At 50.8% G+C, this 26,033-nt stretch overlaps 1 protein-coding gene and 1 non-coding gene across 3 annotated transcripts in view; both read right to left on the minus strand.

Moving 5' to 3' along the window:
• Nucleotides 1-26,033, minus strand: part of DCLK1 (doublecortin like kinase 1) — a 287,967-nt gene that overhangs the window by 255,752 nt on the left and 6,182 nt on the right. For both annotated transcript variants that reach the window (XM_077159033.1, XM_077159032.1), the window contains exon 3: nt 11,994-12,340. In XM_077159033.1, the coding sequence (XP_077015148.1) occupies nt 11,994-12,340 (347 nt within the window). The remainder of the gene's footprint in view (nt 1-11,993; nt 12,341-26,033) is intronic.
• LOC143681838 (U6 spliceosomal RNA) lies at nt 24,809-24,915 on the minus strand. The gene has a single exon (XR_013174894.1). It is a non-coding gene; the product is annotated as a U6 spliceosomal RNA (small nuclear RNA).

Raw genomic sequence — 26,033 nt, forward strand, 5'->3', positions numbered from 1 at the left:
TGCAACTACAGTATAATAGGTGTATTATTTCCATGCACAGTGACTTAGCTACCAACCTGATATGAAACGTAAAAGAAGGAAGATGGATTTTTGTTACAGAAGAAAATGGTGATGCCACAAAGATGCTGGAGCTGCCTTCATTGGACTCCGACGTTGCAGTATCTGAGAAGTGTGTTAACCTCATCCCTCCCAGGGCACGGATCCTCTACTGCATCGCCCAGGATTTTCACCTATTTTTAGAATTAACATTAACCTTTCCCCAATTTGCAGCTACAGCCTCAGAAAGGGTTGGCCTTGCCACGCATGGGGCTCTGCTGGCCGGGGCACGGGCTGCTGGCAAAGCCCTGTGATGTGGGGACAGGCAGCCACCACCACTCGCGGGGGTGAAGCAGGCGCTGCTCCAGTCAGCCCTGATGGCTGCATGTCCACTTCACACCCGCAGGGCTGCTGCACACCCAGGTGGCTGCACACCTGCATAGCTGCTGCACATCTACATGGCTTCACACCTGCACAGACACTGCACCACCCACATAGCTACTGCACACCTGCATAGCTGCTGCATACCCACACAGCTGCTGCACACCCATGCAGCTTCACAACTGTGTAGCTGCTGCACACCCAGGCCTACCCAGTGCTATTCCCAGCTATGGAGCCTGCAGTCCACTCCACCCTGGGCTGCTAGCTGGACACCGTGTTCCCGAGTGACCCCTGCATCTCCTACACACACTCCAAACTCCTGCTTGTGCTTCTGCACCCTTGCACACTGAGAATGTTCTCTCTCAGATCAGGGCATCCATCCGACGGCAGCTGACAAGCTCATGTCAGCATCAGGACCAGCCTGACAACATCCAGCTGTCCCCACGGGGGCTGTCCAGGAGCCACGAGGGACACGCTCACTCTGCGTGGTACGCGGGGAGGCACGAAGGGGTCCCCTCCATACGTGCAGACCACACGTGGTGCCTCGGGCATTCTCTCTTCACCACGAAGCTTTCTGAGGCATGGACTCAGCCTCTGGGTGGGCCTGTGTGGAGAGGCTCAGGGCCCGCCCCGCACCCCGGGCACCCTCAGCGCCGCGTCATTGGCACCCAGTGTGCACGCTGCACTTGGCGGGGGCTGACGGGACAAAGCACGGATTTAATGCTTAATTCTACTTTCCACGCAGCAGCCTGCGGTTCCCAGCCATTGCCTGGCCACCTGCGCAGGGCCACCCACCCGGTGGGGACGGGGCGCCCAGGGTCGTGAAGTGCATGTGTGCAGGGCTCACAGGTGTCCGGCCGCCCTTCCCGTGGCGTCGGGCCAAATCTATGGAGCCAGCAATTCCATTCACGGCCTTGACCACCTGCCAAGGTACGTTTACTTTATGGTTTCCAAGTGGAGAAAATGAGAGTAAAATGGGGGCACGCCTAGAATTCTAAGATGCCGCTGCTGAGAATCCAGTCCCAGGTGAATGCCATCTCACCCCAAGCCCGTGCAGCCTCCCGAGGAGCGCAGGTCTCAGCAGGCACAAGCGCCAAGCGGGACGGGCACAGGTGGGCACTGCACTGCTGCCCTCCTGCCGCCATCATGTGTTAATCAGGCTGGAAACGCGTCTACATCTTCCCAAAGGGTCTGGTGCTGTGCAAACGAGTCCATCCCACACCTCAGCCCGATCCCTGGGGGCCCCGGCCGGCACCCTGGCTGCTCCCTATTCTGCCTGGGGGACGCGCGGCATCGGCAGAGCCCACGACAAGTGTCCCTGGTCCCGTGGACGGAAGCACCTGGACGACATGCTTTCAGATGCTCTGACCTGCGCAAGCACCTGCTACACTGGCAGCAGATGGCTTAATAACTTGAGATGCTTCCCACATAACTGCATAACATCACGTTAAAAAAGAGTATGAAAAAGGCAAGGGAAATGGACCCACATACTACCAAGGGCCATCCAGTCAATTGGACAGGTGACTTTAATTCATTCTCCCATTTTTCCATTTGTTTCAATGATCATACATTAATCTCACAATAGGAAATGCCAATTAAAAATAAATCCTCCATCTGAATTTTGCTGCTAGGCCACGTTGTTTACAACAAAGCTCTGATTTAAAATTGGAATGTTTTATATTCCATTTAATTTCTGAAGCTGCCTTCTTTCATTTAATTTACTTTCAAGGATTTAAACTAATCAGAAAAATCTGCTGCCACGTATTGTGGTCTCCCACCAAAATGCTCTTGAACACAGAAGGCTGGCATCTCTGCAATATTTGGGCCAGATGCCTTCCATGCGAGTCTTTATTAATCTATCACCAATTTATAAACCCACGGAACACATCGATGCATCTTCTCTTTACACATTGGATGCCAGGACAAGGTCAGAAACATTTAGAGCAATTCTGCTGACTCACATGGTGAAATTTTTCTAACAAAATATCTATTGTTTCCCCACAGGGCAGATGTTATTACAAAAGAGAAAATGCTCTAAAATTGGCAAATGAAGTTTTCTTAAATTAGCCCAGACTCTTTAACACACCAGGAGCCTGAGCTAGAAGACACCCACTGTGGTGCATCCCTGCACCCGTGGTGACACTGCCCACAGTGCCCTCACCTCCAGCTGCAGCCATGCCACCTGGGCCAGTGCCAGCATCTCCGTGGCCGTGACCTGTGCCCTGCTGGACACTGGAGGCCGTGTGCTACCTCCACTGGCCAGGCCTTTACCAGGTGAGGCCGTTGGCGATGCAGAGGCCGAGGAGACCCCTCCTGCCCCACCCTCTCACGCAGGAAGGCGGGGTAGTCTGGCCAGGGTGGTGAAATGCACACTTGACCTCCCCAAGAAGGGACCCAGGAGGTGTCTATAGACAAGTCCGCCTCTGGGCTGATCTTGAGAAATGAGCAGGTTCTTCTCTCTGCAGAGTGACGCTGATGACACAACAGGATTTATACACGCACAGCAACTCGTACAGAAAGGGCCGGTGACAAGTGACAGCAATGACGTCACCACCACTGCAGAGGGATGACGGTTGCCCATAGTTACCCCTAAGGAATGAGGAGCACAACTGAAGAAGCAAGCGAAGAAAATCTGGGATTTTGCGCGCAACTGGCTAAATGGAGATGGCGGCGCAGCCACAGCAGGTCAGCTGGAAACAGCACAGGTGGCCGAGTCCTGCGTCAACGATGATGTCCCCATGACACTGGCGAGGAGCTGAGGCCCGTCTGAGGGTGACCGTTCCCAGCGAACGAGGGGTTCTGCCAGGGTGGGCAGAGCTCAAGTTAGCAGAGCTGGGCAAGGTGCTTTCTTCCTGTATGTGACATTCTCCCTGTATCTACGTTTAAATCCCTTCTTATGAGTAAATTCAATATAAAATATTTTTCACCTTAAATAAAAGAACTGAGTTTTCCAGGCTCGAACAAGAAACCCAGGCCTGGACTGAAACTGAGCATTGGCCCAGCAGAGGCTCAGTCCAAGCTCACCCCCCTCCTCACCCCTCCCCCTCCCCTCCCCTCCCATCCCTCCCCCACCTCCATCCCCAGCCAGCAGCTCTGCGGGTGAGGAGCCCATGGAGGCAGCAGAAGGCGCAGGGCCAGGGGACTCACCTCCAGCTTGGGTGTGGGACGTGGTATGTGCTCACAGCTCACTTTACAGGAAATTAAAATTCAATTTACAGAAAACTGACTTTTGCCGGGACTAAGCTAAGCTTTAGAATACACATCACTGCAGGCAACCATAATTAATTAAATTGTCAGAGGAACTGGAGCTGGAAGGAAAGGGCTTAATTCCTCCCAGTTTGGCACAGCTCGTATCTACCTGAGGACAGGTGTGGCTCACAGGTCCTGAAAGTCAGCCAAAGACCTGCAACCCGAAATAGCACCTTCTATTCGGAACACTTTAACTCTCCAGGTGAAACATCATAATCATTCTTAAGCTCCCTGCTTTGGGAGTTAAGATATTTCCACCAGTTCAGATCTCCAGCAAATCATGAGCCTCGTTTAACATGTGCTCTGAGCTTTTGCAGAAATTTTTCATTTGATATTTAAAATGTAAACTAAATTATTTCTATCAACTGTTTTTTCCCCACCATTGCAAGCAAAACCTAAAAGGTATTACATCTACTTTCACAACATAATGTACCAAATCACAACAGTAAAAAAAAACCATATTTTAGATAAGCTTAAACAAGTGAATTAGATATGTCAGAGAAAAATTTTATTTAAAAAATGCCACCATTACCAACAGCTCCAGAAATCTCCTTTTCCACTCCAATCAAATCTAATTACATCCTAAATTCCTTATTTTTCATTTGGAAACGTCTAGTTTCCACATTTTTCTCTACTCAGCAATCGCCACAAACACGCTCTGATGAGGCAGCAATATGTACCACTTGTTTTAACTTCTAAGGGGAAGACATACCCCAGTCCCTATAAACCCAAGTGAACCAAGTTACTTTTACTTCAGATTGTAATTAGATATTCAAAACCCAAAGGAAAAGCTGAAGACATTTTGTGATCTCTGAATCACAGATTCCCAGGGATCATCCTTACCACTTCCTAAATTCCAGTAAAGCCCACGTGCCAATCACTTGAAATAAATGGCTGCAATTATTGTGACTCAGTTACAGGAAACCCTTGAGCTTTATGTGCATAACAGGTAACGGGGATTCAATGGGGAAAAGATATAGAGAAGAACCAGTAACCGGTTCATTTACTGACAGCGACTGGGGCTTCCTTACATGGGCCGAAGTTCTCACAGGTGACCATCCAAATCAGTTTATGAATGATTCCAAATGCTGCCCATATTAGGAAGACAACACCTTCTCTAGTCCCTCTAGGATGCTCGCAGCTTTGGACGTGACAAAGTGCATGACCTGTGCTAAATCTCTACAGGTAACATCCCTGAATTCCACCCCTTACTGCTAAAACGTGCTGCTATTTATGTAGCATAACCCCTGATGTGGAAGACTAGAGAAGAGGAAGATGCACATATGTTTTCTACTTGCAGAACAATCTGTTATATTTCAGGGGAGACTCATTTGGAAACTGCTTTACCTGTGATCTTTACAGGCTAAATCACCTGCACAGGTGCTGACCGTTCTGTATGTTTCTGAGGAGGGCTCAAGAATCACAGATCCAGAAGCTTTAGCAACTCAGCACAGCTACATGTGCTCTTCCATAAACGCAGTCCACACCGCTGAGTCGGGAGACGGGCAAGGGCCTTTGATGCAAAGTTTGTAGCTTTGGGGCTTATTTAGAATCCCTTTAAAAACAGTCACACGGCAACTGCCATGTGGGGGTAGCCACTGGCAGGTGAGCAACCACCAGCAGGAAAGACCCATCACCCTCAGCCTGGACGCAAGGAAGAGACTCCCAGACTTTCAGATCTTGCAAACGCTCCCCTTGGAGGTGGGGAAAGGGAGCATGACTTGGACCGTCCACAAGAATTCCCTTAATCAAAGCCCAAATAATGTGTCATTGATAACAAGATATGGTGCCTTTTCCCTTCAACCATCACCTCTGCCTGCAAAACCCCCAATCCCAGGGTGAGGGGCAGGAAGAACCTCTTCCCAGAGCTTCACTGCCCTTGAACAAGGAAGGGCCAAGCAGAAAGTGTCTGCTCACCAGCAACTTCCCTCAGGACACAAGGTCACCTGGACAAAGTGCAGCTGCTGCAGAGTCTCGTAAGTGGGGGGAGCAGTTCTAAGGTGAGGTCCTCCCACCGGTTCTAATGTGCGGTCCTCCATCAGTTCTAAGGTGCGACCCCCCCACAGGTTCTAAGGTGCAGACCCCCCACAGGTTCTAAGGTGCAGACCCCCCACCGGTTCTAAGGTGCGGTCCTCCCACCAGTTCTAAGGTGCGATCCTCCCACCTTTCTAAGGTGAGGTCCTCCCACTGGTTCTAAGGTGCGGTCCTCCCACCGGTTCTAAGGTGCAGACCCCCCACAGGTTCTAAGGTGCAGACCCCCACCGGTTCTAAGGTGCAGACCCCCCACAGGTTCTAAGGTGCAGACCCCCCACAGGTTCTAAGGTGCAGACCCCCCACAGGTTCTAAGGTGCAGACCCCCACCGGTTCTAAGGTGCAGACCCCCCACCGGTTCTAAGGTGCGATCCTCCCACCTTTCTCAGGTGAGGTCCTCCCACCGGTTCTAAGGTGCAGACCCCCCACCGGTTCTAAGGTGCAGACCCCCCACAGGTTCTAAGGTGCAGACCCCCCACAGGTTCTAAGGTGCAGACCCCTACCGGTTCTAAGGTGCAGACCCCCCACCGGTTCTAAGGTGCAGACCCCCCACAGGTTCTAAGGTGCGGTCCTCCATCAGTTCTAATGTGCGACCCCCCCACAGGTTCTAAGGTGCAGACCCCCACCGGTTCTAAGGTGCAGACCCCCCACAGGTTCTAAGGTGCAGACCCCCACCGGTTCTAAGGTGCAGACCCTCCCACCGGTTCTAAGGCGCGGTCCTCCCACCGGTTCTAAGGTGCGGTCCTCCCACCGGTTCTAAGGCGCGGTCCTCCCACCGTTCTAAGGCGCGGTCCTCCCACCGTTCTAAGGTGAGGTCCTCCCACTGGTTCTAAGGTGCAGACCCCCCACAGGTTCTAAGGTGCAGACCCCCACCGATTCTAAGGTGCAGACCCCCCACAGGTTCTAAGGTGCAGACCCCCCACCGGTTCTAAGGTGCAGACCCCCCCACAGGTTCTAAGGTGCAGACCCCCCCACCGGTTCTAAGGTGCAGACCCCCCACCGGTTCTAAGGTGCAGACCCCCACCGATTCTAAGGTGCAGACCCCCCACAGGTTCTAAGGTGCAGACCCCCACAGGTTCTAAGGTGCAGACCCCCCACAGGTTCTAAGGTGCAGACCCCCACCGGTTCTAAGGTGCAGACCCCCCCACAGGTTCTAAGGTGCAGACCCCCACAGGTTCTAAGGCGCGGTCCTCCCACCGGTTCTAAGGCGCGGTCCTCCCACCATTCTAAGGTGCAGACCCCCCACAGGTTCTAAGGTGCAGACCCCCCAATGGTTCTAAGGCGCGGTCCTCCCGCCAGTTCTAAGGCGCGGTCCTCCCGCCGGTTCTAAGGTGCAGACCCCCTACGGGTTCTAAGGTGCAGACCCCCCACGGGTTCTAAGGCGCGGTCCTCCCACCAGTTCTAAGGTGCGGTCCTCCCGCCGGTTCTAAGGTGCAGACCCCCTACGGGTTCTAAGGTGCAGACCCCCCACGGGTTCTAAGGTGCAGACCCCCTACAGGTTCTAAGGTGCAGACCCCCCACCGGTTCTAAGGCGCGGTCCTCCCACCAGTTCTAAGGTGCGGTCCTCCCGCCGGTTCTAAGGTGCAGACCCCCCACGGGTTCTAAGGTGCAGACCCCCTACAGGTTCTAAGGTGCAGACCCCCACCGGTTCTAAGGTGCAGACCCCCACCGGGTTCTAAGGTGCAGACCCCCCACCGGTTCTAAGGTGAGGTCCTCCCACCGGTTCTAAGGCGCAGACCCCCACCGGTTCTAAGGTGCAGACCCCCCACAGGTTCTAAGGTGCAGACCCCCACCGGTTCTAAGGTACAGACCCCCACCGGTTCTAAGGTGCAGACCCCCACCGTTCTAAGGTGCAGACCCCCCACAGGTTCTAAGGTGCAGACCCCCCACAGGTTCTAAGGTGCAGACCCCCCACCGGTTCTAAGGTGAGGTCCTCCCACCGGTTCTAAGGCGCAGACCCCCACCGGTTCTAAGGTGCAGACCCCCCACAGGTTCTAAGGTGCAGACCCCCACCGGTTCTAAGGTACAGACCCCCACCGGTTCTAAGGTGCAGACCCCCACCGGTTCTAAGGTGCAGACCCCCCCACAGGTTAAGGTGCAGACCCCCCAATGGTTCTAAGGCGCGGTCCTCCCGCCAGTTCTAAGGCGCGGTCCCCCCCCGGTTCTAAGGTGCAGACCCCCTACGGGTTCTAAGGTGCAGACCCCCCACGGGTTCTAAGGCGCGGTCCACCCACCAGTTCTAAGGTGCGGTCCTCCCGCCGGTTCTAAGGTGCAGACCCCCTACGGGTTCTAAGGTGCAGACCCCCCACGGGTTCTAAGGTGCAGACCCCCTACAGGTTCTAAGGTGCAGACCCCCCACCGGTTCTAAGGCGCGGTCCTCCCACCAGTTCTAAGGTGCGGTCCTCCCGCCGGTTCTAAGGTGCAGACCCCCTACGGGTTCTAAGGTGCAGACCCCCCACGGGTTCTAAGGTGCAGACCCCCTACAGGTTCTAAGGTGCAGACCCCCACCGGTTCTAAGGTGCAGACCCCCACCGGTTCTAAGGTGCAGACCCCCCACCGGTTCTAAGGTGAGGTCCTCCCACCGGTTCTAAGGCGCAGACCCCCACCGGTTCTAAGGTGCAGACCCCCCACAGGTTCTAAGGTGCAGACCCCCACCGGTTCTAAGGTACAGACCCCCACCGGTTCTAAGGTGCAGACCCCCACCGGTTCTAAGGTGCAGACCCCCCACAGGTTCTAAGGTGCAGACCCCCCACAGGTTCTAAGGTACAGACCCCCTACAGGTTCTAAGGTGCGGTCCTCCATCAGTTCTAAGGCACGACCCCCCACTGGTTCTAAGGTGCAGACCCCCACCGGTTCTAAGGTGCAGACCCCCACTGGTTCTAAGGTGCAGACCCCCACCGGTTCTAAGGTGCAGACCCCCACCGGTTCTAAGGTGCAGACCCCCCACAGGTTCTAAGGTACAGACCCCCCACTGGTTCTAAGGCGCGGTCCTCCCACCAGTTCTAAGGCGCAGACCCCCCACAGGTTCTAAGGTGCAGACCCCCACTGGTTCTAAGGTGCGGTCCTCCCACCAGTTCTAAGGCGCAGACCCCCCACAGGTTCTAAGGTGCAGACCCCCACTGGTTCTAAGGTGCAGACCCCCACCGGTTCTAAGGTGCAGACCCCCACCGGTTCTAAGGTGCAGACCCCCACCGGTTCTAAGGCGTGGTCCTCCCACCGGTTCTAAGGTGCGATCCTCCCACCGGTTCTAAGGCGCGGTCCTCCCACCAGTTCTAAGGTGCGGTCCTCCCACAGGTTCTAAGGTGCAGACCCCCCACAGGTTCTAAGGTGCAGACCCCCACCGGTTCTAAGGTGCAGACCCCCACCGGTTCTAAGGCGCAGTCCTCCCACCGGTTCTAAGGTGCGATCCTCCCACCGGTTCTAAGGCGCAGTCCTCCCACCGGTTCTAAGGTGCGGTCCTCCCACAGGTTCTAAGGTGCAGACCCCCCACAGGTTCTAAGGTGCAGACCCCCCACCGGTTCTAAGGTGCAGACCCCCACAGGTTCTAAGGTGCAGACCCCCACCGATTCTAAGGTGCAGACCCCCCACCGGTTCTAAGGTGCAGACCCCCCACCGGTTCTAAGGTGCAGACCCCCCACAGGTTCTAAGGTGCAGACCCCCACCGGTTCTAAGGTGCAGACCCCCCACAGGTTCTAAGGTGCAGACCCCCCACCGGTTCTAAGGTACAGACCCCCCACAGGTTCTAAGGTGCGGTCCTCCCACCAGTTCTAAGGTGCAGACCCCCCACCAGTTCTAAGGTGCAGACCCCCACCGGTTCTAAGGTGCAGACCCCCATGGGTTCTAAGGTGCAGACCTCCCACCAGAGCCCCCAGCCTCAACTGAGCCCTGCAGAACCAGGCACAGAGCACCCAGGACGTACAGGTGGTAGAAACAAGGCAGCAGGGGGAGGGGCTTGCAGAGCGCATTTAGCCGCAGCACCAGCCCCTGCGCCGCCTCCCCACTCCCCCCAGCCAAGGGCCCGTGCCAGCAGCTCCATCCCAGGGCTGCACCTGCAGGCTGGCAGGAGACACCGGAAAAACACCTGCTGGCCCAGCTTTCTACCCTAAGCACTCAAGTGTTCCATTTTCAAACAATTCTATTTCCTCGATACAATAAAACTGTTACCTTTAATAGTATTTTATGGGGCACTGAATTATCCTTTTATTTCTGGAATTAAGGCAAGGGTTCAGTTTAACTACTGTTTTAAAATAAGAGATGGGGCAAGTGCCCATAAGAGAGATATCTTCATAAGCTGTGGACCCACGGGCCACAGCAGCCAGGGGCAGGTGGGGGACCATGGGCCAAGACCGTCCGCGACCCCGGCAGCGGCCCTTTCGAGAGGAGGTTTAAAGACGCCTGGAGCCCCCAGGGAGGCAGCTGGGTCCCAGCGGGCAGCCGAGAGAAAGTCTCTTTATTCTTCTAATTCCCCTGCAGCCCTCCACCCTCCTGCCACGACAGGAACTGGCCCAGGGAGGCCTCGAGTGCAAACCGAGCACCTGGAAGGGGCAGGGGACTGACGGAGCCTGAAGCAGGGGCACAAGGGGACCCCGGCGGGGGCTCAGCTGGTGCGCTTTTCCCAGGGCGCTCACACCAGGCGGCTGCCGTGCACAACCACAGCCAGTCCCAGCTCAGCTGAGTGCCGCGCAAGCGTGAGTGTGTGCCTCCGTGCCCTCGCCTGTGAAACAAGGGCTCATGGTGCTTAACATGCAAACTGGGCCAGCGGTCCCCACACGACCTCCTCCACGCAGCCACTGCCACGGGAGTCCGAGTGCCACATCCACCATGCCCAGTTACAGCAGAGGGACAGGGGCCACAGTTCCTGCCGGGCACAATGAGGCCAGGGGAGTGAGTGGGTAAAAGTAAAATAATCTGTAGCTGAGCCACGACTTGAATCCTCATCTTTTAGCAATAAACCTGGGATTCTTTTCCATTACATCAGATTGTTTACATTCAAACCACAGCAAAAAAATAACTGTTATATGTACAGGCTGTAAAAGATTCTAAAAAGAGAGAAAACAATTGGGAACATAGTACCAATTCCAGGAATTCATTTTTGGGATAAACAAAATTAAATGAAGGAATGATGGGATAAGCAATTAAAGCAGATTTTTAGATTTAGTGTGTGGATCTCCAAAATCCTGAAGCGGGAGGGTGGAGGAAGAGCTGTCAATCTGTATTCTTCAATCTGAATTCCACTTTGTATGAAACAGGCAAAGACCCCTCTCAGAAAACTCAGACCTACAGAATGGCGAAGCGGCTGTTTGCAAACAGAAATCACGAAGGGCTGAAATGTTTGATTGAAGCTCGCCATCCTGCTGCTGCGACACGCAACCAGCAGGGCATCTCTGATGGTGCCCACTGGTGGCATCCAGCCTCTCGGGGCCCAGATATGAGGAATTTCATTCCTCAGCATGTTTAGCCAGGTGACATTACAGGGAGTTTTAAAAGAAAGCAGAAGACTAGTGAACAACATCACACACACACACTCCTTCTCTCCTAACGAACTTCTTAACTTAGAGCGGTAGACTGAATCCCTAGGATAGGAATTCCTTCACGATTAACACACTTTCCTAGAAGAGCATCTACTTCTAATTCATGAAGTAGGAGTATTCTGATTCAAAAGTTAAGATAACCTTTAATTTATGAATATGTTTGATTTTAATATATAAATAATCCAATTACTTCTCAAAATAACAAGTATTTGATAGATCCACATTAAATACTAAATTTCACACCATGATTGCACACTAGGAATTATAATCTTCAGTGACAGTGAACCATGCAACCCGGCAGCCGGTCATCCTGCAGGTCCGGCCCCCGACTCATCCCCAAACACCCACCCCCAGTCAACGCCCGTCATGCAGGGCTAAAGAGACCTGCTTTCATTTCAGCTCTCAGGTGATGTTACCCTAGAAACACGCCTGTCCCTTCATTCCGAAGGAACTCTTTCGTCCCTTAGACACGTGCATGGAACAGCCACAAAACTTAAGTCAGTCTTGGCAGCGAGCGTCACCGAGGCTTAGCATCACAAAATATTCTCTGGGTCCAAGGGATGGGGTCACGGTCCCTGGGTGCCTCCCCGCTGCAGAGGCCCCCCGGGGGTCTGAGAGGCACCGGCAGCCACGCAGCAAGGGCAGGAGGGTGGACGGCCTGGGGGGGAGGGGCGGACACCGCCCCTCTCCATGCCTGACCAGCTCCCTCTGCCACAGCACCTCCGGGGGTCCCCCAGGCACCCCCAGCTCGCGGGGCGCCCTTACCTGCTTCCCGTCCAGCGTGTAGAGCCGCTTGACCACGCCCGAGTCCAGCTTGATGGCGTCGGTGATGTCGGTGAGCACCTGCTCGAAGGAGTGCGCCGTCTTCTTGTTGAGCAGGATCCTGACCGCCTTCCGCGGCTTCACCCCGCTGCGGATGATGGTGACCAGCTTGGGCCGGATGAAGTCCTTGTTCTCCCGGCCCTCCGCGGAGCTGCCCTTGGCGCTGGCCAGGGACGGCACAGCCCGGGCAGCCGAGGGCGTCTTGACGTTCACAGACCAGTTGGGGTTCACGTTCTTGGTGTACTCCAGCTTCTTGAAGGGCTCGATGGAGCCGCACACGTAGCTCTCTCCTGCGGGAAGAGACACAGTCAGGGCCACGGCCACCTCCCCATGGGCCACTCTGCCCTGGCTGCATGGCAGCGGGCTCACTGTCCCCGCCCAGGGAAGCCATCAAGCACGAGGCCGCACGTCCACCCCCACCCGAAGCGGGGCACTGGGCTCAGGGAGCCACCCTGGGCGTGGCCGCAGGGCACGGCTGCGCATTCATGGTGCCCGGGCCCCTGAGTGCCCCCAGGGGACGGCAGCTGCAGATGGCGACAGGAGGAGAGGCTCAGGGGGATGAGGTTGCTGTGCAGATGGTGAAGGCACTGCCCGCCTCAGCAGCCCAGGAGCCTGAGGGCAGAGGGCGCCCGGGGAGGGGCCGGGCCATCGAGGACGGCCCTGTGGCCACGACAAACACAAACCGGCCCATGACAGCGACCGCCCGTGCTGCCCACCACTCGCGGGAGAAGAGGCAGATTTCAGCCCGATGGCCGCACAGATCATCACGCCAACTGACCCTTATTCGATGTTGAGCTTCGCCTTTTGTTAAGGAAGAAACAAGATTCCCTTGGATCTTGAACTTGAATTTTAATTAAGCATAAGTGTTAGATATGGCAAATTAAAAAATCAATGGAAAAGAAAGACTTCAACTTTTAATCTATGTCTACATGAATACATTTTGGGAAAGTATGAAATTGATTCAAAATACAAGGTATTCTTGGGGATATATATTTGTAGAGAGCTTCAAAAGCAGAGGCACCCACATATACTGAGGTAATTTAAACACTGAAAATGGATGAAAAACACCTTCTTAAAATAGTTACATTCTTCATAAGTTTGATGAGGGTATGTGCTAAACATTGTGTAGAGTGAAATTCCCAAAGTGAACAAACAGCAAAGCCATCTGCCCATCCCATGTACACAGAGCCGAGCACTGAGCGCGGAGCCCATTTTTTGCTTCTTCATATGTAAAAGGTTTCAAGTCATCAACACAAATGAAGTGTGCAGCTTCAAAAACTGGCTCTAAATTCAAGTTAAATTTTTACTAAAAATGACCCCTTAACAGAGACTCTTCTAATGAAAATACTTACTAGCTGTGGATCACGTGCAACAGTAGATGACAGATTTTTTCCCTGTGAACAACGCAAGTCTTCACAGCTGTGGGCAGGTAAAGATGTGGAAAAGCCTGCACACTTGCAGGCAAACAGCCCACTGACATCTATCGAAGCCCCTGTCCACTTACACTCAACTGATAGAGCAAGCATCCAAGGCTGCACAACAGTTATGCATATTATCATTTACCTTGCAAAGGTTTTAAAAATATGCCCTCCACATGTGTGTGGAGCCAGCGTGTGTCTGAAGCAGTCCAGCTTCTCACTGGCCGCCCCCCCTTCTGGTCACCTCATACCTTGCCTCACCCAGCGATGTTTCCCTCGAGATCTGTGCAGACATCCAAATGTACCCACGGGCCCAGCAACCACAGCACAGTCCCTGGAGGACGGTGGGCCCTGAGTGTGGGGAGAGGAGCCGCAAGCCCTGGCTCCAGGCCCCTGCCAGGGTCCGAGACCACCACCCTCAGCCTGCTGACATCAATGGCAGCCGCTGCACTGTATCTTTTTCCGCATAAGGGTTTTGGGAAGATCATATCAGATCGCAGAGATCAAAGTGATCTCAAATTCAGAATGGCTACACAAGTGATTTCCTGCGCCATGCAGAAACTCTGAGAGGAAAACCTGGAGGTCGCCTGCGAGCCTTTCGTGACGTGACAACTGTGTCTCACCAGGCCCTGATGAGCTCTCGATGACACAGTGCCCCAAACCCTCCAGCAAGGCAGGGGCCCAGGGTTTAGCTGCCAGAATCCTGTGCTAATCCAGGAAGGACAACTCTCCCATTATTTGTAAGTTTATATACTAAGCTAAAAATTAAAGTCAAGAGAAAAGCATAGAGTAGTTTACATTTTAACTAAGAAAATGTTTTTAGAAAACGGAGGAATTTTAAAATCTTGCAAAACAATGTGGAATGGGGGACAAACGCTTTTTGATTTGAAAAGAAAACAAATTTTCTTTTGCATCTTCTTATATAAAGTATGTCAAAAATTTCTAAAGCATGAAAAAGTCCCACTATGACAACTTTCAGAAGGAAAGTTTCAAGCTAAAACAGTCAGAAGAAATTTGTGTTTAATCTGGGCTGTGCCTGTGAAGTGCCTTTCTGCCTTTCTTATCAGACTCAGAGAATGGGATGGGAGGGAAGGAACCTAAAGAAGAGAGTGAGGCTCCAGTGGGTGCCGATGCTAAGAGGAAAGAGACAGCAAAGGGGAAGAAGATGCTGCCCAGAAAACCCTGCAGAACAGATCCGACAGCGTTTAGTCCTACGGAATATAGAAAAGGCAAGGTGGGTGCCGTAGTTGGATTCAGGAGTCAGCTTGGCCAGGTGAAGGCACCTAGTTCTGTTGCTGTGGACATGAGCCAATGGTACGTGAACCTCATCTGTTGCTGATTACGTCTGCAGTTGGCTAGGAGGCGTGCCGGCTGCAATGAATGACGTTTGACTTCATTGTCTGGTGCTTAAAGTAGCACAGCCCAAGCAGCTCAGCATACTTCATCTCAGCACTCGCAGCTCAGCCCAGGCCTTTGGAGATGCAGAAAGAAATCACCGCGGGGAAAGTCGTTGGAACCCAGAGGCCTGGAGAGAAGGCCAGCAGAGATCATCCCGTGCTTTCCCACATAAGAAAGAACCTCAGTTGAAAGTCAGCTGCCTTTCCTCTGAAGAACAAAATAAATCCCCTTCTATTAAAAGCCAATCTGTCTCTGGTGTGTTGCATTCTGGCAGCTATCAAATTAGAACAGTGGGGGACTAGATATCTAAGTTTCTACTTGATTATGCAAATCTATTAATCTGAACTCTTTTTTTCTCTTTTTTTCTAACCCCACCTTTTGACCACTTTCTTTGGAAGCATAATTCTGGACATCTGCGCTACTCAAGATGTGGTTCCTGCCTTAACCCAGTTAAGTCAGTTGATTGAATTTTCTGATTTGTAACAAATGCCTTTTCAACTATTAGGCTAATAATATTGGTACTTGTAAATTAACAAATGTAATTGTTCTCAGTGGGAGAATACAGTCTCGGTTTGGCCCTATCACTCTGTGTACCCACCATTAAAGCCCCTCGTTAATGGGGTGTGGAGTTGAGGTAAGTTATATTCTTGATTAGAGAATCATCAATATATTGCTTTCAAGTCCTGACATGAGTAATGCACTAAGGGCCACTCAAAAATAACAAAATAAAGTAAGATTTATAAATACCATAACATACTTCTTCCTAGATACACTAAGTCACCCCAAAGTCTTTTGGTGTAACTTCTACTCAAACAATGAAATAAAAGTAAATTTTACCCAAAATTTGCTCTGAAAGTTTTGTATTACTTATCCTAGTGAAGTTAAACACAGGGCGGCAGAACTTCAAGGATCTTAGAAGGTTTAAAGAAAATAAAAAGCTATCTAGAGGTGGTGTTAGAAAATGCTAAACTTAACAACAATGTGAAAGTATCATGCAGTCAGTTTTGTTCCAGTCAATTCAAGTGCAAAACATCTATGTTAAGACTGCCCCTCTCCTCGAAATTTAATACAATGGGTGTGCAAGATTCCCCCAAAATGATAAGAACTGCCTGAATTTAGCTGTGGCATTTACAGAGGCCAAAAAAAAAAAAAAAAGAACACAACTAACATTTGCTTTTAAGCAAAAGTGAGGTAAAGAAAATAACGTTTAAAAAAAGTTAAGGAAATAAAGCATGAAATTATATTTGCATCCAACCAATACCTACTAAAATGTCAGAACACAATAACGACTTCCCTGAAAGACTTAAGCATATTATTTTCATGACTTTGGAGGACGGAATATAAGCATACTAGGCTATTGTTAAGACACCAGAAAGTCTGTGTTGCTTTTTTTCCCAAAGAATCACCTATACGTTTTAAAAGCATTCTATTTGCCATTATTCTTCAAAGTGTGGCAATCAATTTACCCTCACAAAGTTTATTACTTTAAAAATCTGCAACACCAATTCTACTTTGCTACTGGCTTCCATCATGAAAGTAGCGTAGGATTCCCGTTTTTAAAAATGCTCTAGGCAGTAACGCAAACCCAGAGCAGGCGGCCAGGCGCCCGCGCCCTGGGCACCGGTCTGAGCCCCTGCAGGCGCCACGCGGGAGGCACACATGTCCCCGCGGCTGGGTCCTGCCGTCCGCCAAGAGTCGTGGCTGGTACATTTCAGCTCTGACACCCCTTGAGTTCTGTGTGAAAATGCCCAAATCCCCAGTACTCACAACCCTAAAGCGGATGGGCACCTCCAGGACCCTCCAGCACCCAAATGCAGCATATTCAAAAGTATTTTAAGTGAAAGATACGTGAAGTACATGTTATTTTCTCATTGAAAACTCTGGCAACAGATTTCACTGTTGTGAATTAGGTACGATGTGGGAAAGACTCAAGTAAACAGTGAAACCTCTGAAACTGAACGGAGTTAATTAATATGAAAGATATCACTTCCGAATAATACACCTTAAAGTCCCTTCCGGCTGCCACAGCTACCTGCCGTGCTCCCTGGGGCGAGAGGATTCCCAAAGGCACTTAAGGATCGTGGAGTCGCTCATGATGTCAGAGCACAGAAAATCAACCTTACAGGAAATAAATTTGAATGTGTATGTCTGACCTACTCAAATCCAAAGGAAACAAAAAACAAAACAAAAAAACCTGAAAGATCCTTTTTTTAAATTTAAAAGTATATAATTGAAGGAAACTGAAATAAAAGGGAAGCCACCGACTGGGGCAATGTCACGACAATGGCTTAAGACAATGTGTGGCACTCGTCACAGCTGAGAAAAACACGATACTGAAACATACAGCAAAGCATAAAAGTGAAATCAGAATAAATTGAAAACTTGGGTAAATACTCAAATAGTCATCAAAGTTTTAAAGTAGCCGTAAAACACACCTGCTAAAATAGCAACAGAGAAATCATGAAAACCGGCAGCTGCTGGGCCAGCGCTGGGAGACGGTCCACTGGCAAGGCCCCCGTGGAAAGAACCTGGTGAAATGTCCTGGAGCCACAGGATGCTCCCGTCCTCGGCACGACCTCGCCCCAAGTCCTGAAGGAAACTGCAGCGCGCACGGCCGGAGCGGGAGGGTGGGTCGCGCCCAGCCCTGCTCCAAGCAACAGCCCGAGGGGACAGAAGAACGGCCAGGACAGCGAGTCCACGTGAGGTGACCCGGCAGGGTCTGCACCCCACAGGGCGGCTCGGGTCACAGGGGCTGGACGCAGAGAGCCGGAACCCGCCGGGCCGGTGCACACCGGAGGCCGGACCCACAGGAGGCCCGAATGGACACGCGACCGGGAAGGGGGCCAGGCTGCGGTCCTGCCCGCGCCTCCCTCCCAGCACAGCCCCGCGACCCCCCCCGTGCTCCAAAAGCCCCCGCTCACACACCACCCCACAGCCCACCCTGCTCGCGCGCGCACACGCCGGCCCCACCTTTCCCGCGGAGGCGCCCCTCCTCCCTCCCCGCCCCCTGCGGGCGCTCACCTCCACACCTCGCCACACCCGCCTGCAGTCCACGCAGGCCCAATCCTGGCCGCTGCCCCTGAGGTCTGCGCCCCGCCCCCCGCCCCCGGACGCCCCCCAGGCCCATACACCAGGGCCCCACCCCCGGCACAAGCACCTTGCTCCCACACCTGGCAGGTGCTCACGGGCGCACCTGTGCTACATAGCCCCCGCCCAGCACACACGTGCCCCCTGAGTGAAATAAGCCAGAAACAAAGGGCTAGACACTGTATGATTCCACTTTTATGACCATGGAAAAGGTAAAATCAGAGGCTTGTAATACAGAATACACAGAAGCCACAGATGGGTGAACGGTTAGCTAATGAGGTTGAACTTAAACGTAAGGGAACAGACAGAAGTGAAGGCGTTTCTCTAGTGGGTCTGTAAGTAATATTTCCATATTGAAGGTGAACATGACTGAAAGACCCACTTGTCCCACTGATTAACACTATAAATGTAAACAATTTCTTACATGAACTGCAAAGGTGTGATTCTTGTACAAAGAATGTATAAGCTCGGGGTATATGGGGAAAACTGCTATTGCATGCTGTGGGCTGTTTAACAGGAAAACATCGACAGTACCACAGAAACACCAGGGGTTAATAATGAGGGGAGGGACAAGAGTTAAGGGGAGGTTTGGATTTTCTATTTGGTGAAGGTGTGTTTATTGGTTATCTTTCTCTTGGGAATGATGAAATTATCTAAAACTGACAGTGTTGATGGATTGTTGACTTTGGACATTACACACGAGGTCTAATGAACAGAAGTGGCTGAAGGATGCACTAAGAAGTAGACATTGTTTTGCTATAAAAAGAAAGGAAGCTGTGAGGCATGCAATGACATGAATGAGCCTGTGGGACATTTGGTGAGGCAAAATAAGCCAGAAATAAAAAGGCAAATATTGCATGGTCTCATTTAGAAAATACCTATATGTAAACTAGGGTCTAGATTGTAAGCTCTTATAGCAGTCACATTTAGTCCGGAATGGTAATTGATATTTCTGGATTTTGAGAAGCTGTATTTAGAGATAAGAACGAAGCTGATCAGGCCAGGTTTAAGGTAATTCAGAAAATAGGGGTAAGGAAAATATTGTCTATATTTTAGAACTTCACCCACTCTTTGAGACCAAAGGAAGAAAGGTTTATTTTGTCCAGAACCTAAATTTTCTGTAGCACATAATCTAACTCAACCTGTTTGGATAGATCATTTGAATAACTGAAACACAGGGAGCCCACAATAAGAATGAGAGCCTTTAATTCTGTTTTGTTTAATGTAATGCCTGGATACATCCCAGAATATATTAAGCAGATAATCAAAAAGTATTGGCAACGTCCCCCTGAAGAATGGAAGAAAAAGTATGAAACTATTAAACTTTCCCATCAGGGAATCCCCTGATACTGTGCCAAACATTAGGGACACCCAAATCAATAGGCCAAGCCCTTGATCTTGAGGCTTACTCTTAGTGAAGCTTACGTAGGTAGCAGAGAAGCTTAGACTACCTACAGGCCTGCCTAAGAGTTAATTCTGGAGGACCTCTTTTGTTGCTCAGTTGTGGCCTCACTCTCTCTAAGCCCAGCTCTGCAAGTGAAATTATTGCCCTCCTCCAACATGGGACATGATATCCAGGGGTGAAGGTGTCATGGGAGATGACTCCGAGGAATGAGCCTGGCCCTTGCACTGTGGATCAACAATGCTATCCTGACCAAAAGTGGGGAAAGAAGTGTAACTAATAAAGCATCAATGACAGAGAGAGTTTAAATAGAGTTGAGAGGCTACTCTGGAGGTCACTCTGACACAAGCTTCAGTTAGACCTTGCTACCTATCAAAACTTGCCAAACCCCACCCAAAACCATTCCAGCCAATCCTAAAGAACACCTGGGGCATTATATAAGATTCTACAAATGTTCCATGCTCTAGGGTAATTCTCTCAAACCTACAACCTCCAGATGGATCCCTGGACCAGATGAGTCCTGAAATGTAGAGGGGCCAGCCCTTCCAGAACATCAACTAGTTCCATCCCCTATCCCATATTATAAACAGCCCCTTCCAACATGAAATATTTAAAATAGGCATGGCCCAAACACCCCTAAAAAGTGGGGGGAAGATCAATGATGATGGTAGAATTATACAGTGAAGGTCCGGTTTAACAAATGAGTATGATTGCTATACCATTAAATTGATATTTCTTTTAGTCTCCAGTATCTTAGAGCAGTTAAATGTAAAAAAACTTAAAGTTGTGGAATTGTAACCCATACCAAACTTTGAAACCTGTTCTACAACTAATTGTTGCCTGTGCTTTGAAATTTATTGCTTTTTTGTATATATGTTATTTTTCACAAAAAAGAAAAAAAATTGGTTGTGGTGATGAATGCACAGCTATAGGATGATATTGTGAACCACTGACTGTACACCTTGGATGATTACATGGTATGTGGGTATATTATATATATAGATAGATAAAAATAAATAATTTTTAAAAATCATCTTGTCAACTTCAACAAGGAAGAAATAAAATCACAAGTACACACAACAGAAGCCATGAAACACATTACCAGAAACAACCTCCCACACGCACAGCAGTAGAGGTGAAGGGTGAGGCAACTCAGGGGAGAAGAACTTGATGCAATTATTATACAAACAAAAACAAAAACAAAGGAAGTTATGGAAATGAGTCATGCACTAGCGTACCGATGTTCACCGTATGTTAAATGGAAAAAATAGAAAATAATTGTAGGTGCACTATGAATCCAAAGTAAAAAGCATGCAAATGGACAAACAAAAATAGCAGCTGATGTAAGGTGGTGAGAATGTGGGCGATATCTTTCTTTTTTCAAAATCTTTTCATGTAATGATCCTGTTTTAGTCATAGAACAAGGCGATGGAGCAGCTCTCCATCTGGCTGCAGCTCGCTTCTGCAGGAACAGAAGCGCCCCCTCGTCCCTCGAGCCCCAAGTCCCTCCCAGCCCTGCCTGCGCTGCCCCCTCGCCCCAGGGCGGAAACCCCAGAAGGGGGATGCGTGGGTCGCCCTTCCTCTCCTGAGCAGCCCGTAAGGCGAATACTTTTTAAAATTCTGTGAGTCACCGTAGCAAATGGAGATCCCAAAGCCCTTTTCCCAAATCCTGATGTAAGTGCCCCAGGGAAGGGCAGACAGAGGGAGTTCTCACCCACGAGAAATGGACAATGAAAGTCAAGCCTCCAAAGGAAAACAACGATGCAGCTCCGCACTGCGTACCTCACTCATACAGCGAGGAGACAAGTGGGTCAGGAAGAAAGGAAGCCACGGAACAAGCAGGCTGCTGCGGGTACGCGGTGTGGACTCGCCCTGTGTCCTGTGCTCAGACCAGAGGGACTCTGTAACTGCACACCCCATAACTGAATAAATGCACCTTGCTTCATGGGCACTTGAGGGACAGAGCGGCTGGAAATGGGCGAGGGAAGCAGCACCGCCACTAAAAGTCATGTTTGGGGTAGCTCAAATCAAATAGGTGCAATGGGGTGTGCTGGTTTGAATCTGTTATGTGCCCCAGAAAAGCTGACGTTCTTTCAATCCAATCCCGTGAGACAGAGCTACTGTAGGCTGAGATTTTGATTAGTTGTTTCCATGGAGATGTGACACCACCCATTTAAAGTTGGATCTTAATCAGTTTGCTGGAGTCCTTTAAGAGAGCTGATGCAGAGAGCAAAGTGATGAAACCAAGCAAAGGACACAAAGAAAGAAAAACACCGCAGGAGAAGTCAGAAGGATCCACGGCAGCTGAGACTGCCATTTCAAAAGCAGGAGAGAAGGGACAGCTGACTTTGTCAGGAGCTTTCCCATGTGATAGAGAAACTCCAACACCAGCGGCTTTTATTCCAAGTCCAGATATCATCATGTTGATGCTTTGATTTGGACATTTTCTTGGCCTTAGAACTGTAAATTTGTAACCTAATGCATCCCCTTTGTAAAAGCCTATCCATTTCTGGTATATTGTATTCCAGCAGCTTAAGAAAACCGAAACAGGGGTTTCCCCATTGAAAAGAGGTGTAGAGACTGCATGGCCTGCCCTGCTGACCCCAATTCTTTCCATACGGGAAAAGTCCCCCACCCCACCCTGAGAGCACGGTCAGTGGTCAGCCTGGCTTTCCTTAGGCAGTGGAAAAGGTAGCTGTGTCCAGAAATGCTGGTTATTTGGACACCTCCATTCCTTGGGCCGTGAGCCACGCAGGTGAAAGCAAATGATATTCAGAGGCAAGGCCTGAATTACCCACTCTGAGGAAGGAGAGGAAAGTTAAGTCATGAGCCTGTCTTCAGAGCTTAGGGTTCATCTGGAAAGCCAGACACATATGTGAAAAGATTCTCCCACGAAGCAGTGAGTGGAAAGTATGAATAGTGGTCCAAGGAGCCATACTTCAGAGGAGGAGGAAATGCTTCCCGCTTCCCACTGAGTGGTCACTGGGGAGCAACGAGAGTTCATTCTGGCCTTGGGCATAAGGGTACAATTTCCATTGCAGAAAAAGAAAGATGAGCACATATCAGCTAAAAATAAACTAATAATACGCTCCACATGGCACAGTAAAGGGATTTCTATGAGATCTTGGTACATCTTTTTTAAGGAACAATTTGGCTCCGTGCACCATCAAGTCCAGTCCATTTACCCCAAACCACAGTGGACGAAATGAGAAGAGAAGCAGGTGGACCCAACAGCAAGGAAGAAGATTAATTTGATTGTGTGTGCATGGGATCTAACGATCCTGGGAGATTTCCAGCAAGTGCTAGAAAATTAGCAGAAAGGCCTGGAGTTCAGGGGAAAACGTATATGGAAGCTCGGCTGCGGGCATGAAGGGAACAGTGAGGAGGCCATGGCCAGCTGGAAGGATGGCCCAGTACTTCACACAGCCGACACCCCACGCACAGCGATGATGCTGCCGCGCAGTCCTTGCCCACAATACAACTTCAACCTCCTCATCAGACAGACCCAGATTAAGGGCCGTTCTACAAAACACTGGGCAGTGCTCGTCATAGCTGGCCACAGCATGAAGGACCAGGAAAGGCCGAGGCGCTGAGAGCAGCGCAGGCTGACGCAGGGTGGGGCCGGCACCTGGAGGGGCCTGGTACAGGGCTCACGGCACAGGGCAGGGCTGCCAAGGGGACAGGGTGGGGCCGGCACAGGGCGGGGCCAGCACAGGGCTACCAGGGGGACAGGGTGGGGCCGGCACAGGGCGGGGCCGGCACAGGGCGGGGCCGCCAGGGGGACCGGACCGGGGCTGGGGGCTGCTTCGCTGCACACTCCCGGCGCAGACGCCTCTGCCGCTCCGCAGACCGTGGTGCCCGGGACGTCAACTTCGCAGGCAGCTGGGGAAAGGGTCCATGGGACGCCCCACTTTACAACACTTCTTCAAAATAAACAAGTTTAAAACCGAGGCAGGCAGCCTGGGAAAAAAATGTATCACTATCTCGCTTTTTTTTGTTGTTTTTTTTTGCATGGGCAGGCACCAGGAATCGAACCGGGTCTCCGGCATGGCAGGCGAGAACTCTGCCTGTTGAGTCATCGTATAGCCCATCCATACAGCTATTTTTTAAAACATGAAAGGTTATATCTATTTTTGAAGTCACTTTTGGGTTAATTTTTTAAGGCAGTATAGCGGGAGAGGTACAGTGGAAGCCTGTAAATCAAGGAAAGAAAGTAGAAGGCGCCAGGTGAGGAGGTAGGAAAGGAGGTGACCTGGGAGCCAGGGCAGAAGCTCCCCTGAGGGGGGGTGAAGTGTGGGCTGAGAGGGCAGGCTGGACAGGAAGAAGCCGTCCAGTGCCCGCAGCGGGCTGGGGAGGGTCCACCCACGTCTGGGGCCCGGAGAGAAGGGGGCTCCTTTTCAGTCCATGCACGTCCAATGCACAGGCTCACGGACCCACACACAGACCAATGCTCTCCTGCTGCCCTCCCCTGTCCACTCCAGCCACACAGGGGTTGGAAACAGCCACTGTCCACCTGGCAACTGCAGGGGACTTGATATCACATCTTTCTCCTATGAGCTCAAAGTCTTCCCATTTATCTTCGCCACGTTTACACACAGTAGAATATAAATGGAACAAATTGGGGGAAATGAGGCAAATGAGGCCAAGTCTCCAGCTGACTCACCTGCAGAGACAGACCTGCAAGTCAACTGTCCTTACTAAGCATCATGATTCTTTTTAGCATATTAAGGCCATTGCGAAAGCAAACAATTAAGAGTGCCATCTGTGCCATACCTGTGTGTGTGTTAGTGCACATGCATACACACACACTCACACACTCACACTCACAGCTATACAATGAAACCCAGAAGCCAGCTCTATCCACATGCACTTGGAACAACTCAGGCACAAAAACTTGCACATATTAATGATAAAAAGTAAAAGTGACAGTGAGACCTTCGTAAATAAAGGAACCCATAAATATGTCATTGTAATTAAGAATTTTTGGTCAAAGAAATTTTCATTTGAGATCAAGTGAGAAAGAACAAACTTAAAAACAGTTACAAGTCAAGTACACTTGTCACTCCATTCACTAAAAGGATTTAACTTAAAACTCAAACATCATCATATTGGAAGGAGAATATAAATGCTAATAATATGCACTGACATTTATATAAAATTTGTATGTAAAGTGAGCGATAAAGACTAATGATGAATATGAAACAAGGGTTTGCGTTTTATCCGACTAAGCAAAAATGCAATGGCAAAGAGGCAGATCTAAATGAATTTCCAGCTATCCAAACACACAGCGCAGCTGCGTGGTATTTGTCAGTGTTATGAATCAGAAAAAAATCCTCTTAAATGGAAAGTTTATTTTTAAAAATGCAGCCACTATGTGAACTTATATACTGTATTGAACGCATTGCCATTCATTCCTTCAGAAAGTATTTTTGTCCAAAAAGTAATTTTTTTTTTAAAATATGGAACACTTCACGGATTTGTGCGTCATCCTTGTGCAGGGGCTATGTTACTTTTCTCTGTATCATTCCAATTTTAGTATATGTGCCGCCAAAGTGAGCACCCAAAAAGTAATTTTTTAACATCAGAACATTAAAGCTGCTGTTACTTAGTGATCGGGAAGAAAAGTAAATGAAAATATTAAAGTGTTTCTGGGAGTAGCTCCTGTAATTCCTGGATTTAAGTCAAGTTAAAAACATTGGCTTTCAAGAAGCTAAAACAGTAAGATTCCACCTCAAAACCACGAACAGCAACAGGAGGAACTTGAGGCTCATAGTTTACTTTACACTAAAATGGCTTCTTGTTGCAAGTGTCAGAATTACCCCACGCTGTACAAAGGAGCACAGGGGCCCTTCAGCCTGCACAGCGCTGGGAGCACGACCCGCCATGCCACGCGGTGTGACCCTGGGCAGGTCACTCTCCTCGCCGCGGGACACCCAGGCTCAGGCTGAAGAGGGCACGTGTTCCCGGATGTGGGCGCCACTGTCCCCCTCAGCCAGCGCCAGCACGGCCCAGAGCGGGCAATGCCGGTGGGGAAAGGCAGGGTGGCTCTGGGGGAGGGTAGGGGGCGTGGGCCAGCCCCAGGTGGGGGAGGACTCGGCTGCCCCATCCTGTGGGTGCACTCACATCTGGCATGTTCTCCCCACAAAACCATCAGCCCTGCAGGGGCTTTCTGTGACCAACTCAGGTACCTGGTTTGAGAAGACTTCACCTTGGAACACCATCCCAATCCCTCTGAAAATTCCCTGAAATTGTTACTCTATCCATACACCTTCCAGGGTCATACAAAGGGCAGGGCACAAAACTTCAAGCTAAAGCAGGAAGATTTCACGTCCATTCTTCCCCCTTAGTTCATGGGAGGTTGCAACATCTGAAAAGGAGGAAGGGGGCCAAGGGGGGTGGGGTGACACAAGGACCTCAGCCCTGAGTCGTGCCCAAAGGTCATGAAGGAGGCAGCAGGGCTCTGGCAGCATGGGCCCAGGGGGAGCAGCCAGAGAGGGCGAGCAGCCTGGAGAGGGGAGCAGTCCAGACAGGGGAGCAGCCCAGACAGGGGAAGCAGTCCAGAGAGAGGGAGCAGTCCAGACCAGGGAGCAACCCAGACAGCAGGAGCATCCCGAAGAGGGGAAGCAACCAGGAGAGGGGGAGTAACCCAAAGAGGGGGAGCAACTCAGATGGGGGAGC

Source organism: Tamandua tetradactyla, chromosome 4 (assembly GCF_023851605.1).
Source record: "Tamandua tetradactyla isolate mTamTet1 chromosome 4, mTamTet1.pri, whole genome shotgun sequence".
NCBI classification, from domain to species: domain Eukaryota; kingdom Metazoa; phylum Chordata; class Mammalia; order Pilosa; family Myrmecophagidae; genus Tamandua; species Tamandua tetradactyla.